This window comes from Macaca mulatta, chromosome 11, assembly GCF_049350105.2.
Source record: "Macaca mulatta isolate MMU2019108-1 chromosome 11, T2T-MMU8v2.0, whole genome shotgun sequence".
Lineage (NCBI taxonomy): Eukaryota > Metazoa > Chordata > Mammalia > Primates > Cercopithecidae > Macaca > Macaca mulatta.
In genome coordinates, this window is record NC_133416.1 from 129,623,267 (window position 1) to 129,639,812 (window position 16,546).

Consider the following 16,546-nt stretch of genomic DNA (forward strand, 5'->3'; position numbering starts at 1 on the left):
ACATACATGTATGTACTGGGTCATGATATAAAATATATTTCTTACTGTGGGTTGGAATCCAAAATAGTTTAAAAGCCATTCTAGAACAAGAATTAGAAATTATGATCTGAGGGCCAAACTCTGCTCACTCTTTTTTTTTTTGAGACGGAATTTCACTCTTGTCACCCAGGCTTGAGTGCAATGGCATGATCTCGGCTCACTGCAACCTCCGCCTCCTGGGTTCAAGTGATTCTCCTGCCTCAGTCTCCTGAGTAGCTGGGATTATAGGCACCTGCCACTACGCCCTGCTAATTTTTTTGTATTTTTAGTACAGACAGGATTTCACCATGTTGGCCAGGCTGGTCTCGAACTCCTGACTTCAGGTGAGCCACTTGCCTTGGCCTCCCACAGTGCTAGATTATAGGCATGAGCCACCACGCCCAGCCCACTTTCTGTTTTTGTAAATAAAGTTTTATTGGCACACGGCCACAGCTATTCTTTTTGTATTGTCTATGGCTTCTTTCACATTACAATGACAGAGACAAGGAGGTTCCTCTGTATGACTTGCGCTGTGTAACAAGCGAAAGCCTAAAATACTTACTATCTGGGTCTTTATAGAAAAAGTTGTACACCCTGATCTAGAATAAGCTTCCAAATTCCTTAGCATGGGAGTCTTAATTTCCTTCTCCCTACTCTGCTCCTGCCAAGCCAAGTGAGTCTCTATTTCCCAGGAACACCCCACATGTGCTCATGAACTACTGATGGCATAGAGCTGGTGTAACTCTGTAGTAAAGCAATTTGGCAACACGTACCAACACGTGCCTTTCACCCCAAAAATCCTGCATCAGGGAATCCAGGGAAAGAAAATAATCTGATATATGAAAAAAATCTTATATAGGCTGGGCATGGTGGCTCACGCCTGTAATCCCAGCACTGTGAGAGGCTTAGGTGGGAGGTTCTCTCTCTCTCTCTTATTTTATTTATTTATTTAAGAGGGAGTCTTGCTCTCTTGCCCAGGCTGGAGTGCAGTGGCGTGATCTCAGCTCACTACAACTTCCACCTCTCAGGTTCAAGCGATTCTCCTGCCTCATCCTCCCGAGTAGCTAGGATTACAAGTGCCCGCCACCACATCTGACTAATTTTTGTATTTTGAGTAGAGACGTGTTTCGCCATTTTGGCCAGGCTGGTCTCGAACTCCTGACCTCAGGTGATCCGCCCACCTCAGCCTCCCAAAGTGCTGGGATTACAGGCGTGAGCCCCCATGCCCAGCCACTTCTTTTTTTTTAAATTGAGAGAGTCTCACTTTGTCACCCAGACTGAAGTGTAGTGGGACGATCTCGGCTCATTGCAACCTTTTTACCTCCTAGGTTCAAGTGATTCTCCTGCCTCAGCCTCCCAAGTAGCTGGGATTACAGGTGCACACCACCATGCCCGCCTGATTTTTGTATTTTTAGTAGAGACAGGGTTTCGCCATGTTGGCCAGGCTGGTCTCAAACTCCTGACCTCAAGTGGTCTGCCTGCTTCAGCCTCCTAAAGTGTTGGGATTACAGGCATGAGCCACCACACCTGGCCTGGGAGGATCTTTTGGGCCTAGTTCAAGACCAACGGGGGGGCAACATAGAGAGACCCTATCTCTGCAAAATCGTGAAAAGTTAGCTGGGCGTGGTGGTGCATGCCTATAGTCTCAGCTACTTGGGAGGCCGAGGTGGAAGGACTGCTTGAGCCCAGAAGGTCAAGGCAGTAGTGAGGTATGATCACGCCACTGTTCTCTAGTCTGGGTGACAGAGTGAAACCCCGTCTCAAAAACAACAACATTGGCTGCGCATGGTGGCTCAGGCCTGTAATCCCAGGAATTTAGGAGTCTGAGGAGGGTGAATTGCTTGAGTTCAGGAGTTCGAGAACAGCCTGGGCAACATGGTGAAACCCGTCTCTATTAAAAACAAACAAACAAAAAACAAAAACAACAAAAACCCCACTTATGTATACAGATGTTTTTATAATCACACACACAAAACCTAAAATGCCCAGCATTAGAGGAATGACTCTGTAAACTAGGGTTTAAATATACTATGAATTTTCCTTTTTTTTTCTGAGATGGAGTTTCACTCGTTGCCCAGGCTGGAGTGCAATGGCGCGATTTCGGCTTACTGCCAACCTCTACCTCCCAGGTTCAAGCAATTCTCCTGCCGCAGCCTCCCAAGTAGCTGGGATTAGAGCCGCCCGCCACCACACCCGGCTAATTTTTTTTTTTTTTTAGTAGAGACAGGGTTTCACCATGTTGGTCAGGCTGGTCTCGAACTCCTGACCTCAGGTGATTGGCCTGCCTTGGCCTACCAAAGTGCTGGAATTACAGGCATGAGCCACTATGCCTGGCCTATACTGTGGACTTTAACATAACGATTACAGTATACATACACTGGGAAAATGCTCATTAGCATCCCAAATCAAAACTCAGGTTTGAAACTATTTGTGCAACCTGATTCCATTTTTTGTTAACTAAAGTAAACTACACAAGGGGAAAAAAAGACTAGGAAATGATACCACAATATTAACAGTGGTTGTCCCAAGGTTTGGGGCCACAGGGTAGGGCTGGAGGATAATAAGGGATCTATGTTTTCTTCTATTTTTCCAATTTTTTTCTTAATCAATGTTTGACTTACATTACAAAAAAACTTGCTACAAGGAGGATGGGAATTTATACATATTTTTTCTCTTCCTGGAAAATCCCTTCCCACCTCTCACCTCTCCTATACAGCTATCCCCCTCTCCCCCTGCCACTCCCCATCCTGAACTTCAGAACTCTTCTCTCATGCCTTCCTGGGTGGTACAAGCTCTGGGACCACCCTGTTTCTTTGATTTCCACCCATGACCCAGCATAGGGCTCTCCTGAAATAAATTCCTCTGTCAATAAATAAGGTTTTAAAAAGTATTAAAGGTGCCATTTTTTGGACAAATAACAGTAATAAAAAGACTTTACAATCTTACCACTAAAGACCTTGAGGAGGCATGTGGAAACGCCTCTTCATGTCTCTCTCTCCATTCCCTCACCCACGTCATTCATTCATCCATTCTTGTGGTAAACGGCACGTAATATAAAAATTACTACTTTGTCTTACAGTGAATATCCAGTAGCATTTAGTACATATACAACATGGTAGGAACACAGCCAGTATCTAGTTCCACACTTTTTCATCCTAAAGGGAAACCTCGTAGCCAGTAAGTGGTGGCTCCCCATCCCCTTCCCGCAGTCCTGGCAACCACGGGTCCGTTTCCCTCTGAATTTCAGACCTTTCCTCCCTTCCTTTCTTTCTAAATATTTTTAAAAATTTTCACCTATTTTATTATTATTTTTTTGAGACAGCGTCTCACTCTGTTGCCCAGGCTGGAGTGCAGTGGTGCGATCTTGGCTCACTGCAAGCTCCGCCTCCTAAGTTCAAGTGATTCTCATGCCTCAGCCTCCTGAGTAGCTGGTACTATAGGCATGCGCCACCAAATCCAGCTGTGTGTGTGTGTGTGTGTGTGTGTGTGTATTTTTAGTAGCAATGGGGTTTCACCATATTGGTCAGGCTGGTCTCAAACTCCCGATCTCAAGTGATCTGCCTGCCTTGGCCTCCCAAAGTGCTGGGGTTACCAGCATGAGCCACTGCACCCGGCCTCATCTTTCTTCCACATCCCTCTCCTCCGGCCTTCCCTTGGCTCCGTGTGGCCTCATTCAGGATGGCAATAGAGGCTGGGGACTACGCAGATGAGGGAAGAAGGCCAGGCTGAGACAGGTGTGGGGGTCTGTGGTGAGGCAGGGAGTTCTAGAGGCACTAGGTCCTGGCCACCAGTGGGAGCGTGGCCTCTTGCCAGTGCTTCCAGTATTTTTCAAGTCATGGCATAATTCAGGATTATTACTTAAAATGTATCACATTTAAAAACTGACAGAAATAAATACCATGTGGGCCAAAACCAGTCAAACCAAACACGCCTGTGATCTCTGACCTACTCACTCACCAAGGCCAAGCTCTAGCCAGCCATCCACATTTTCCATCGAGTGGCCTCGACCTTCTGTACCAGTTGTTTTTCTTTTTTTTTTTTAAGACAGAGTCTCACTCTGTCGCCCAAGCTGGGGTGCAGTGGCGCGATCTTGGCTCACTGCAACCTCCGCCTCCCAGGTTCACGCCATTCTCCTGCCTCAGACTCCCGAGTAGCTGGGACTACAGGCGCCTGCCACCATCTCCGGCTAAGTTTTTCTATTTTTAGTACAGATGGGGTTTCACCGTGTTAGCCAGGAGGGTCTTGATCTCCTGACCTTGTGATCCACCCGCCTCAGCCTCCCAAAGTGCTGGGATTAGAGGCGTGAGCCACCGCGCCCGGCCCTGTATCAGCTGATTTTCTAAAATATTTCTCCAGCCATGCGTTCCACTCAACCACACTGTTTGGCTCGTCATGACTTGTGTATGATACCGCCTGCCCCTGCCCCAGGATCTTCATCTAAACTCTCCGTGTCTTTCCAAACCCAGCACAAATGCCACTGCTTCCACCACCTTCCTCAACTACTGCTGGCCGCAAGGATGTGTGCATTGCAAATGCCAGTGCCCTCTGTGGGAGACCCCCGGCCTCTGCTCACAGGGGACAATGACAGGCCTGGGCACTAAACTTCCGGCCAACTCTTGTGTCACTGACAACTGCAGTTTGCTCAGATGTCACTGAATCCTAGTGTCTGAAAGTCAGAGGTCAGTATTTTCATTGTTTCAAGGGTTCTTGGATTTCTATGTAAAGGAAGCAGCTTTCTAACAGCCTTTGGAGGCATGGTCTGAGTATTCTGCCTCCAGTTATTTCTGGTTTTTATGGTATTCTTAGTTATTTTTTGTAGATATAAATATAGTTTGGAACACACATATATACGCAGACACATATATAACAATTTCTAACTGAAATAGACATGGCTATGCAGTTTTTCATGTTCCACATTTATTATTTTGATGGTTCCATAGTATTTTCTTTTTTTTTGAGACGGAGTCTCACTCTGTCAGCAGGCTGGAGTACAGCGGCACTATCTCAGCTCATGGCAACCTCCTCCTCCTGGGTTCGAGCAATTCTCTCACCTCAGCATCCCAAGTAGCTGGGGCTACAAGAACGCGCCACCACACCCGGCTAATTTTTTGTATTTTTAGTAGAGACAGGGGTCTCATCATGTTTGCCAGGCTGGTCTCAAACTCCTGACCTCAAGTGATCTACCTACCTTGGCTTCCCAAAGTGCTGGGATTACAAGTGTGAGCCACCATGCCCAGGTGGTTCCATAATATTTTATAATGTACTCATCCACTGAAATTGTTTGGAAAATTCTGGTAAGAAAATGGAAATCGAAATTTTTATGCAAACCTCACTGATCCCCTTTTTTGGAATGATTCCTCAATGCACGTTCTTAGGCTTTGGGCTTTCTTGGGCCAAGGGTTAGAAAAGTTTTATGTGTTGCTAAATTGCTAACAAAAAGGTCTATATTAATGTATACTTTGAATCATTAAAATTAGATCTCTGACTTCAAATTATGCTTAAGTGTGCAATATACAAACAGTAGTCTCCACAAAGGATATTCTTCTCATATTACCTATTAGTGAAAACAGATGTCACGTACTTACTGTTCTGAATGCCATAAATTTCATCAATGAGTCCTTCATATGTCAGCTGAGTGGCAAGAGGTGTTAATAAATCCACATTCCGATCAAGCAACAAGAGATTATCAAAAACGGGAAATATTGAATTCTGGCTTCCTGTAAACTCTCTCTTCATCCTGATCATCATATTGGCCACTTGCTGGAAACAAAACATTGGATGAGGTGGGGCCCTCCTGGGAATGAGCAGATGTGAAAATCTGTCTAAAACCAGCAAGGCAATCAAAAAAGTGAAAAAGGAGAAAAACTGGAAGAGTGCATTGCTAAGAAACAAGCAGCTCTAGAAAAGCACCTTGCTGTTGGCACCCATCCCAACACTTGCGCCAAGGAAGCTGCCATTTGCCAATGAGGCATAAAATCAGATCAGTATATTCTTGTGATTAGCAGTAGTTATGTTCTATGAAGTCACTGCAAACACTAAATTAGCAAAGATGCAACCATTGGTCCTGGGAGAAACGCAGACTTAGGTTCCTAGGAGCCTCTGGTCTCAATGTTTTTGTCATTCGATCAATACATAACCCAGTTTTATATGTGTTTCTGCTTAAAGATGCCTGACTTAACATAATTATTGATCATTCACACTGAACTGACAGCCAGCAGCTCTGTGACTCATGCCTGAATGAAGCGTCTCTGACACACATAATGTCTCTGCCAGGCACACCACAGCCTTCTTGTGCACAGGACACCAGACTGCACCTCAGCCCTACGTTTGGGGGCCATTTTAAACAGTGAAATCACCAAAAAAAGTACAGATGTGTGGAAAACATGACAGTGAGACTGTGAAAAGGACACTTGTTTGCAGTCCGAGAGCTGAAATGGGAAGGTGGAGTGTCACCTGCCTCAGCTGGGAACATGCACAGTGGTTACTCAAACTGTCACCACTGTGCACGCCCACAAAAGCACCATGAGTACTGACTTGGAGGCTTATAAGTGCATTTTAATCAGTAGGCAAATTCATGAGTACAGTATTCGTAAATAATTAAGATCAACAGAATTTGTTTGTAAGGAGCTTCCCGTTCCTCCTCCCTTCTGGGGTGTGAAGGGCCCCTTCTTTACCACCAGAAAGCAGCTGGTTCTTACCCGAGCGCATTCTCCTTTCCCAAAGATCTGGGGGATCGTTCCGTACAGAGCTTGCAGGGTCATCAGCCCCTTGGCTGCATGGTACAGGCTTGTCTGGTCACCCTCCAGGTAGCACTCCTGTGAGGGGAAAGGCCAATTACTGCCAGGCCATGGGGGCCTCCCAGGGGTCCATCTCTGTTCCTGGGGCTGGGGTGCACCAACAGACAATAAAATCATTTCCAGTTATTTCACACTGTGCCAGGAAAATTGGGAACTCAAGTTCATTTTCCAAAACTGCTGCCTGTCAGACCAGGCCCTGAGGCTGGCAGCCCCAGGGTGGATGCAGCCCTGGAAGCACCTCTCCTGGGCAGAGCCGGGGCTTCTGGGAGAAACTGTTCACCCAGCATGCCAGCTCTTCTGAATAAGCTCTTAAATAAAAGACGGAAGAATACAGACTTACACTGAACGATGGGTTCCCATTCACTGGTGAGAGTAAACTCTGGCAGGACATGCTGGGAGAGCCACATGCTAATTACCGAGAAATACAAAAGACCACAGGACAGAATACTTCATTGTTTTTACAAAGGATGAGGCAGATTTTCATGACACCTGACAACTGAAGGCCACAATCTCTTATGATCTCCTTTTATAAAAAATATATATATTTGCACTGAAAAAAGGACCTCCAAATACACACAAAACCACCTGGGAAGGCTAGATGAATGGCTGTAACCCCAGCACTTTGGGAGGCCAAGACAGGAGGATCGCTTGAGCTCTGGAGTTTGAGACCAGCCTGGGCAACATAGTGAGACCCTGTATCTACACAAAATTAAATTAGCCAAGGATAGTGGTACGCATCTGTATCCGAGCTACTCAGGAGGATAAGGCAGGAGGATCACCAGAGCCCAGGGGTTTGAGGCTGTAGTGAGCTATGATCGCACTGTCACACTCCCCTCTGGGCAACAGAGCAAGACCCTACCCCTTTAAAAAAAAAAAAAGAAAAAAAGACGGAGAGAGAGAAAAAACCCACCTGCGAAGTGAGAGGAGGGAAGCGGTCACTTTTGATACAGGTGGATCAAAGCACAGATTCTAGACTCAGGTTGCCTTGTTCTGAACCCAGCTATGTCACTTACTAGCTGTGCCCTGGGCCAGTTAGAGAATCTCTCTGTGCCTCAATTTATTCATATGTAGAAGGGAGTATAGTCCACATAGGGCAAGGATTACATGAGAAAAATACATGTAAAGCATTTGATCGCAGTACCTGAAACATATAGCAAATGCTCAATAGCAGTTAGCTTTTTTTTTTTCTTTTGTTTTTGAGACGGAGTCTCGCTCTGTCGCCCAGGCTGGAGTGCAGTGGCGCAATCTTGGCTCACTGCAAGCTCCGCCTCCCAGGTTCACGCCATTCTCCTGCCTCAGCCTCCCATGTAGCTGGGACTACAGGCGCCTGCCACCGCGCCCAGCTAATTTTTGTATTTTTAGTAGAGACGGGGTTTCACCATGTTAGCCAGGATGGTCTCGATCTCCTGACCTCGTGATCTGCCCGTCTCAGCCTCCTAAAGTGCTGGGATTACAGGCGTGAGCCACCGCGCCCGGCCTAACAGTTAGCTTTTATATGGAATGATTTGGGTTTTTTACAACCATTATCCACTCATAAGTCAATACGGTACATTTTATCAATTCCCTCCACCCCTACCAACCCAACATGTCCCTGCTGTCCACAGCCAGAAATGAGGGGGCCCTGAGGGTCCAGGTCCTGAGAAAGAGAGAACGTGGTTGTCACTTGGCAGGCCCTCTGCCCCAGGGAGGAAGGATGGCAGACATGGTGGGGAGCATTTGGTTATTATTGAAAGTGTTGCCAGACTACTCTTTCGAGTGTGGTGTATTTTAACACTTCCCAGAATATGGCAGACCATCAATGAGAATGTCAAAAGACACACTTTTTGGCAAAACTACTTAAAGCTCCAGATCAGATGAACATCCAAGGGCAAAAGACATTAAGGGCCAGGCACAGTGGCTCATGCCTCTAATCCCTGCACTTTGGGAGGCCGAGGGGGGTGGATCATGAGGTTGGGAGTTCGAGACCAGCCTGACCAACATGGTGAAACCCTGTCTCTACTAAAAATACAAAAATTAGCTGGGTGTGGTGGAGTGTGCCTGTAATCCCAGCTACTCAGGAGGCTGAGTGAGACAGGAGAATCACTTGAATCCGGGAGGTGGAGGTTGCAGTGAGCCAAGATTATGCCACTGCACTCCAGCCTGGGCATAAAGCAAGATCCTGTCTCAAAAAAAAAGACATTAAGGAACTCCCCTCCAACTAGCATTCATATTTTACTTAATTTTTTAAAGTTGTACTACTACAAAGACAGCTCTTTTACAATATTTTTTAAAAGATGTAAAAGTTAGCAACAGATTTTAATCTTGTGGGTTTTTTTGTTTTTTGTTTTTTTTTTGAGACAGAGTCTTGCTCTATCGCCCAGGCTGGAGTGCAGTGGGGCAACCTCAGCTCACTACAACCTCCACTTCCCGAGTTCAAGCGATTCTCCTGCCTCAGCCTCCTGAGTAGCTGGGATCATAGGCGCCCACCACCATGCCTGGCTAATTTTTTGTATTTTTAGTAGAGATGGGGTTTTACTATGTTGCCCAGGCTGGTCTCAAACTCCTAACCTCAGATGATCTGTCTGCCTCGGCCTTCCAAAGTGCCACCACACCCAGCTCAGTAACCTTAACATTTAAATGCACATTTTTTTTTTTAACCCCAAAGTCTCACACACCCACACAACAGAATACCTTGCAGCTTGCATAAAAGAGGCAGATTTTATATATGCTGATTTTTATATATGCGAATAAAGACCACAGTACCTTAAGCAATGCTATTGAGCATTCAACTGGGCAGAACTCTAATTCTCACATTTTACACAGAGCAATGACATAGATGATCACAACCGTAACTCAAAACACAGAGATCTAGATGTGCCTCCTGAAGCCAGGAAACCACCAAGTTGTGCTCAGTATTGAAAATCACAGGCCGGGCGCGGTGGCTCAAGCCTGTAATCCCAGCACTTTGGGAGGCCGAGACGGGCGGATCATGAGGTCAGGAGATCGAGACCATCCTGGCTAATACGGTGAAACCCCGTCTCTACTAAAAAATACAAAAAAAAACTAGCCGGGCGAAGTGGCGGGTGCCTGTAGTCCCAGCTACTCGGGAGGCTGAGGCAGGAGAATGGCGTGAACCCGAGAGGAGGAGCTTGCAGTGAGCTGAGATCCGGCCACTGCACTCCAGGCTGGGTGACAGAGCAAGACTCCGTCTCAAAAAAAAAAAAAAAAAAGAAAATCACAGAAATACGATTATGTCATCTCCGTCAAAACTTGGGGTTGACTTTAAAATTAGGCTCTTAGGTAAAGCTCTTAGCTTTACCATCCAGATAAAGTCCTTTCTTTTTTTTTTCTGCCACTTCTTCCAACTCCCCCAAACCCCCCGCCTTTTTTTTTCGTTGTTGTTGTTGAGATAGGGTCTCGCTCTATTGCCCAGGCTGGCGTACAGTGGTGCGATCTCGGCTTACTGCAACCTCTGCCTCCTGGCTCAAGTGATTCTCCTGCCTCAGTCTGCCAAGTAGCTAGGATTACAGGCATGCACCACCACACCCAGCTAATTTTTATTTATTCATTTTTTTATTTTTAGTAGAAATGGGGTTTTGCTATGTTGCCCAGGCTGGTCTCAAACTCCTGACCTCAGGTGATCTGCCCACCTCAGCCTCCCAAAGTACTGGAATTACAGGTATGAGCCACCACGTCCGGCCAAAATCCTTTCTTTCTTTCTTTCTTTTTTTTTTTGTTTTTTTTGAGACGGAGTCTCGCTCTGTCACCCAGGCTGGAGTGCAGTGGCGCGATCTCGGCTCACTGAAAGCTCCGCTGCCTCCCGGGTTCACGCCATTCTCCTGCCTCAGCCTCCCGAGAAGCTGGGACTAGAGGCACCCGCCACCACACCTGGCTAATTTTTTGTATTTCTAGTAGAGATGGGGTTTACCGTGTTAGCTAGGATGGTCTCGATATCCTGACCTCGTGATCTGCCCGTCTCGGCCTCCCAAAGTGCTGGGATTACAGGCGTGAGCCACCGCGCCTGGCTTCAAAATCCTTTCTTTCTAAACAGCATCTTAGGTGAATGTACAAAGCCAAAGACTTGAAATTCTCAGTAGAAAATAGTTCTGGCCAGGCATAGTGGCTCAGGCCTGTAATCCCAGCACTTTGGGAGGCTGAGGTGGTGGATTACCTGAGGTCAGGAGTTCGAGACCAGCCTGGGACACATGGTGTAACCCTGTCTCTATTAAAAACACAAAAAATTAGCTGACATGGTGGCGGGCGTCTATAGTCCCAGCTACTCAGGAGGTTGAGGCAGGAGAATCACTTGAACCCAGGAGGTGGAGGCTGCAGTGAGAGATGGCACCAATGCACTCCAGCCTAGGCGGCAGAAACAGAGTGAAACTCAGTTTCAAGAAAAAAAAAAAGAAAATAGTTCTGCCCTTCCTTACAAATCATAAGTAACATAAACAGGTTATTTCTCCTCTGCACAGATTTTGTCACTCCAAGAGAGTTTGCTTCGGCTGCTACCAATTCCCATTAAATACACAAATATGGATTAATAAAAAATGGGTATACCATCACAGGTATGTGATAAAGCACATACAGAAAACTGTTAATGCAGAAGATAAGTGGTGGATAGATGGGTATTCACCGTACAATTCAATTTTTTGGTATACTGAAATTTTCCTATAAAATGTTAGAGGGAAATCTGTATTACCATCAGATGGGATTTAGTGTAAGCAAACCACTAGGGAACAGGGTACAAAAGAGCCAAGAGGGTTGGGCGCCGTGGCCCACGCCTGTAATCCCAGCACTTTGGAAGGCTGAGGCAAGAGGATCATAAGGTCAGGAGTTCGAGACCAGCCTGGCCAACATGGTGACACTCTGTCTCTCCTAAAAATACAAAAAATTAGCCAGGTGTGGTGGTGGGCACCTAATTCCAACTACTCGGGAAGTTGAGGCAGGAGAATCGCTTGAACCTGGGAGGCAGAGGTTGCAGTGAGCCGAGATTGCGCCACTGCACTCCAGCCTGGGCAACAAGAGTGAGTGAGACTCTGTCTCATCAAAAAAAAAAAAAAAAAAAAAAAAAAGCCAAGAAAGTCCCCTGGTTATAGCACTAGTTGGTAGTGCCACTGACTTCTACTGTCCCAGATTAACTTTTTTATTTTTCACTTTTTTCTGTGGCCATGTCTCACTCTGTTACCCAGGCAGGAGTGCATTGGTGTGACCACAGCTCCCTGCAGCCTCAACATCCTGGGCTCAGGTGATCCTTCTGCCTCAGCCTCCTGAGTAGCTGGAATGACAGGTGCACATCACCATGCTTGGCTAATTTTTTGTAAAGACAGGGCCTCACTCTGTTGCCCAGGCTGGTCTCGAACTCCTGGCCTTAAGTGATCCTCCCACCTTGGTCTCCCAAAGTGCTGGGATTACAGGCATGAACCACTGTGCCTGGCCTATTTTATTTTTTTAAATAAGTTGCATTTCCCCCCCTTTTGTGAAAACTGTCAACAAATTAACTCTTTTAACGAGGTGATCTCTGTAACAACACAACGGGGAAAAAAATGATTCAAATAATTTTATGTACTATACCAGTGGTTCTCTAAAGTTCTAGTCTCTACCTTCTAAGTATTTTATTGGTAAGAAGAAAAAAAGGCCAGGCACAGCGGCTCACACCTGCAATCCCAGCAGTTTGGGAGGCCGAGGAGGGCAGATCTCTTGAGGTCAGGAGTTCGAGACCAGCCTGGCCAACATGGTGAAACCCCATCTCTACTACAAATACAAAAATTAGCTGGGCATGGTGGCATGTGCCTGTAATCCCAGTTACTCGATGGCTAAGACAGGAGAATTGCTTGAACTGGGGAGGTGGAAGTTGCGGTGAGCTGAGATTATGCCACTGCACCCCAGCCTGGGTGACTGAGTGAGAATCTGTCTCAAAAACAATTAAAAAAAAAAAGTTCTAGTCTCCAGAGCAGCACCACCAGCAGCAGCAGCAGCATCATAAACTCATAAGTCAAAGAAACATGGATAAGTGTGATTATGTTAAAAACATACACACAGCCAAAACTACCAGAAGCAATATCAAAAGAAACGACCAAGGCAAAGGCAGCCTGCAAAGGGCGCATGTGCAGAGGGGCCTACATACAGACTCATTATCGGTAGCATGGCCTCCAACAGCATAGGGAGGAGAAAAGTGCCCTCCACTAGAAGGCTGATTGAATACATTATGGTACATCCAAACAATGGAACTTTATGCAGCTTCAAATGAGAATAACACAAGCATTGCCATATGTGGTAGAAAATGACTCAGATATATTATTAAGAGAATAACGCAACATACCAAAGTGTATATGTCATATGCTACTACTTGTACAAAAGTGGAGAGGGATTATATACTACGAGCTGTAGCTGCATATACTATCCCCCCCAAAAAAATAAAAAGAGAAATAGTGATTGCTTCTGGGATAAGCGGCAGTCTGAGAACTGGGGTAAAAAGTAGCTTCAGGCTGGGCACAGTGGCTCACGCCTGTAATTCCAGCACTTTCTGAGGACAAGGCAGGTGGATCATCTGAGGCCAGGATATCGAGATCAGCCTGGGCAACATGGTGAAATCCTGTCTCTACTAAAAATACAAAAATTAGGCAGGCGTGGTGGCAGATGCCTATAATCCCAGCTACTTGGGAGGCTGAGGCAAGATAATCACTTGAACCCAGAAGGCGGAGGTTGCAGTGAGTGGAGATTGTGCCACTGCACTCCAGCCTGGGCAACAAAGTGAGACTCTGCCTCAAAAAAAAAAAAAAAAAAAAAAAAAAGAAAAGAAAAAGAAAAAAAAAAAAAAAAACGGGCTGGCATGGGTGGAAGCTTAAGAGTTCAAGACCAGCTTGGACAACTCAGTGAAACCCCATCTCCACTAATATACAACAAAATTAGCTGGGCATGGCAGCATGTGCCTTGTAATCCTAGTTACTTAGGAGGCTGAGGCAGGAGAACTATTTGAACCCAGGAGGCAAAGGGTGCAGTGAGCCAAGATCGCGCCATTGCACTCCAGTCTGGGTGACAGTGTGAGACATCATCTCAAAAAAAACAAAAAAAAAGATTTCCTTCTTTGTCTGCAGAGTAGAAGATTTATGAAGACTCAAAAAGCACAATCTAAAAGAACAAAAGTGATATATTTACCTGCCTTAGGATGAAAGACTCACACTTCTGATTTCAAAGCTTATGGCAAAGCTACTGTAATCAAGACAGTGTAGTACTGGCATAAGGATGGACATACGGACATACAGATCAGTGGAAGAGAACTGAAAGACCAAAAACAGACCCTTACGTTTGTGAACAGTTGATTCACAGTTTTTCAACAAATAGTGCTGGAACAAACACATACCCATGTGCAAAAAACGAAATTTGGACCCCCACCTCGCATTATATACAGAATTAACTTAAAATGGGTTGAAGACCGAAACGTAAGATGTAAGAAAATCATAAGCTGGGCATGGTGGCTCATGCCTGTAATCCCAGCACTTTGGGAGGCTGAGGTGGGAGGGTTGCCTGAGCTCAGAGGAGTCTGAGACCAGCCTGGGCAACATAGTTAAGACCCGTCTCTTTAAAAAATAAAAAATTATAAAACTCTTAGAAGGAAACCTCAGAGTGAATCTTTGTGATCCTGGGGTAGACAACGGTTTCTCAGAGATGATACTGAAAGCACAAGTAACAAGAGGAAAACAGGATAAAAGGGACTTCATCAAAATGTAAAACTTTAGTGCATTGAACGACACCAATTTCACCAAGAAAGTGAAAAGAACTCACAGAACAAAAGAAAATATTTGGAAATCATATATCTGTAATCCCAGCTACTCAGGAAGCTGAGGCGGGAGAATCGCTTGAGCCCAGGAGGCAGAGGTTGCAGTGTGCCAAGATCGAGATCGCGCCACTGCACTCCAGGCTGGGTGACAAAGTGACAATCTGTCTCAAAAAAAAAAAAAAAAGACAGAATAACAAGTACGTCCATGGGGATATACAACTGGAACCCTCACACACTGCTGCTAGGAGTACAAACGGTACAGCTTCAGTGCAAAAGTTTCGCAGCTCCTCCAATTGTTAAATGTAGAGTTACCACGTGACTCAGCAATTCTATTCCTAGGGGTGTGTGTGTGTGTGCGTGTGTGTATTTATTTATTTATTTAAGACAGAGTTTCACTCTTGTTGCCCAGGCTGTAGTGCAATGGTGTAATCTCGGCTCACTGCAACCTCCACCTCCCAGGTTCAAGCGATTCTCCTGTCTTGGCCTCCCAAGTAGCTGGGATTACAGGCATGTGCCACCATGCCCGGCTAATTTTGTATTTTCAGTAAAGATGGAGTTTCTCCATGTTGGTCAGGCTGGTCTCGAACTCCCAACCTCAGGTGATCCGCCCACCTCAGCCTCCCAAAGTGCTAGGATCACAGGCGTGAGCCACCACGCCCAGTCTCTACTCCTAGGTATATCTAAGAGAAATGAAACCATACATCCACATAAAAACTTTTCACAATATTCGCAGTATTGTGACAGCCAGAAAGTGGCAACAACCCATCAGATGTCCATCAACTGATGAATGATAATATCATTACAATGGGATACTATTCAGCAATATGAAGGAATGAAGGCCTCACACAGGCTTCAACCTGGATGAACCCTGAAAACATTATACTAAGTGAAGATGCCAGACACAAAGGACCACATATGTATTACAGGATTTCATTTCTAAGAAATCTCCAGAATAAGTTCAAAACCAGCCTGGACAACATAGTAAGATGCTGTCTCTCCAAAAAATAAAAATAGAAATAAAAGAAATTTTTAAAAGTTAGCCAAGTGTGGTGGCACATGCATGTAGTTCCAGCTACTCAAAATGCTGAGGCTGGAAGATCACTCAAGCCTAGGAGGTCAAGGCTGCAGTGAGGTATGATCATGTCACTGCATTCCAACCTGGGCAAAAGAGTGAGACTCTACCTCAAAAAAAGAAAAAAAGAAAACTCCAGAATAGGTGAATTCATACAGACTGAACTAGATTAGTGGCTGCCAGAGGCTGGGGGAAGGACAGATAGGGAAGGACTGCTACTGGGCATGGGAATTCTTTTTGGGATAGTTAAAATGTGCCATACTTAGATAGTGGAGATAGTTGCACAACTTTGTGAATACACTAAAAACCACTGGAATTTCACACCTTAAAGGAGAGAATTTCATGGCATTGTGAGTTTTGGTTCTGTTTTTATTTTTTTTTGAGATAGTGTCTCCCTCTGTCGCCCAAGCTGGAATGCAGTGGCGTGATCTCAGCTCACTGCAACCTCCACCTCCCAGGTTCAAGTGATTCTCCTGCCTCAGCCTCCTGAGTAGCTGGGACCACAGGCACCCACCACCACACCCGGCTAATTTTTGTATTTCTAGTAGAGACGGGGTTTCCCCATGTTTCCCAGGCTGGTCTCAAACTCCTGATCTCAGGTGATCCACCCGCCTCAGCCTCCTAAAGTGCTGGGATTATAGTCATGAGCCACTTAGCTCAGCCAGTATTGTGAATTATAATAAATAAAGCTATTATTTTAAAATTTAACTACTTTTAATGGGAAGTGTCTACATGATAAAAGACATTATACAGAAAGTTAAGCCGGGTACAGTGGCTCACGCCTGTAATCTCATCACTTAGGGAGGCCGAGGCGGGCGGATCACGAGGTCAAGAGATCAAGACCATCCTGGCAAACCAACATGGTGAAACCCCATGTGTACTAAAAATACAAAAATTATCTGG

At 45.6% G+C, this 16,546-nt stretch overlaps 1 protein-coding gene across 7 annotated transcripts in view; it reads right to left on the minus strand.

The window, feature by feature from the left end:
* The window catches only part of VPS33A (VPS33A core subunit of CORVET and HOPS complexes), a 35,251-nt gene that overhangs the window by 12,880 nt on the left and 5,825 nt on the right, over positions 1–16,546 (minus strand). For 4 of the 7 annotated variants that reach the window (XM_077952551.1, XM_077952550.1, XM_077952548.1 and 1 more), the window contains 2 exon segments: positions 6,717–6,833; positions 5,604–5,778 (listed from right to left, as the gene is read on the minus strand). In XM_077952551.1, coding sequence (XP_077808677.1) covers positions 5,604–5,778; positions 6,717–6,833 — 292 coding nt within the window. 7 annotated transcript variants of the gene reach the window in all.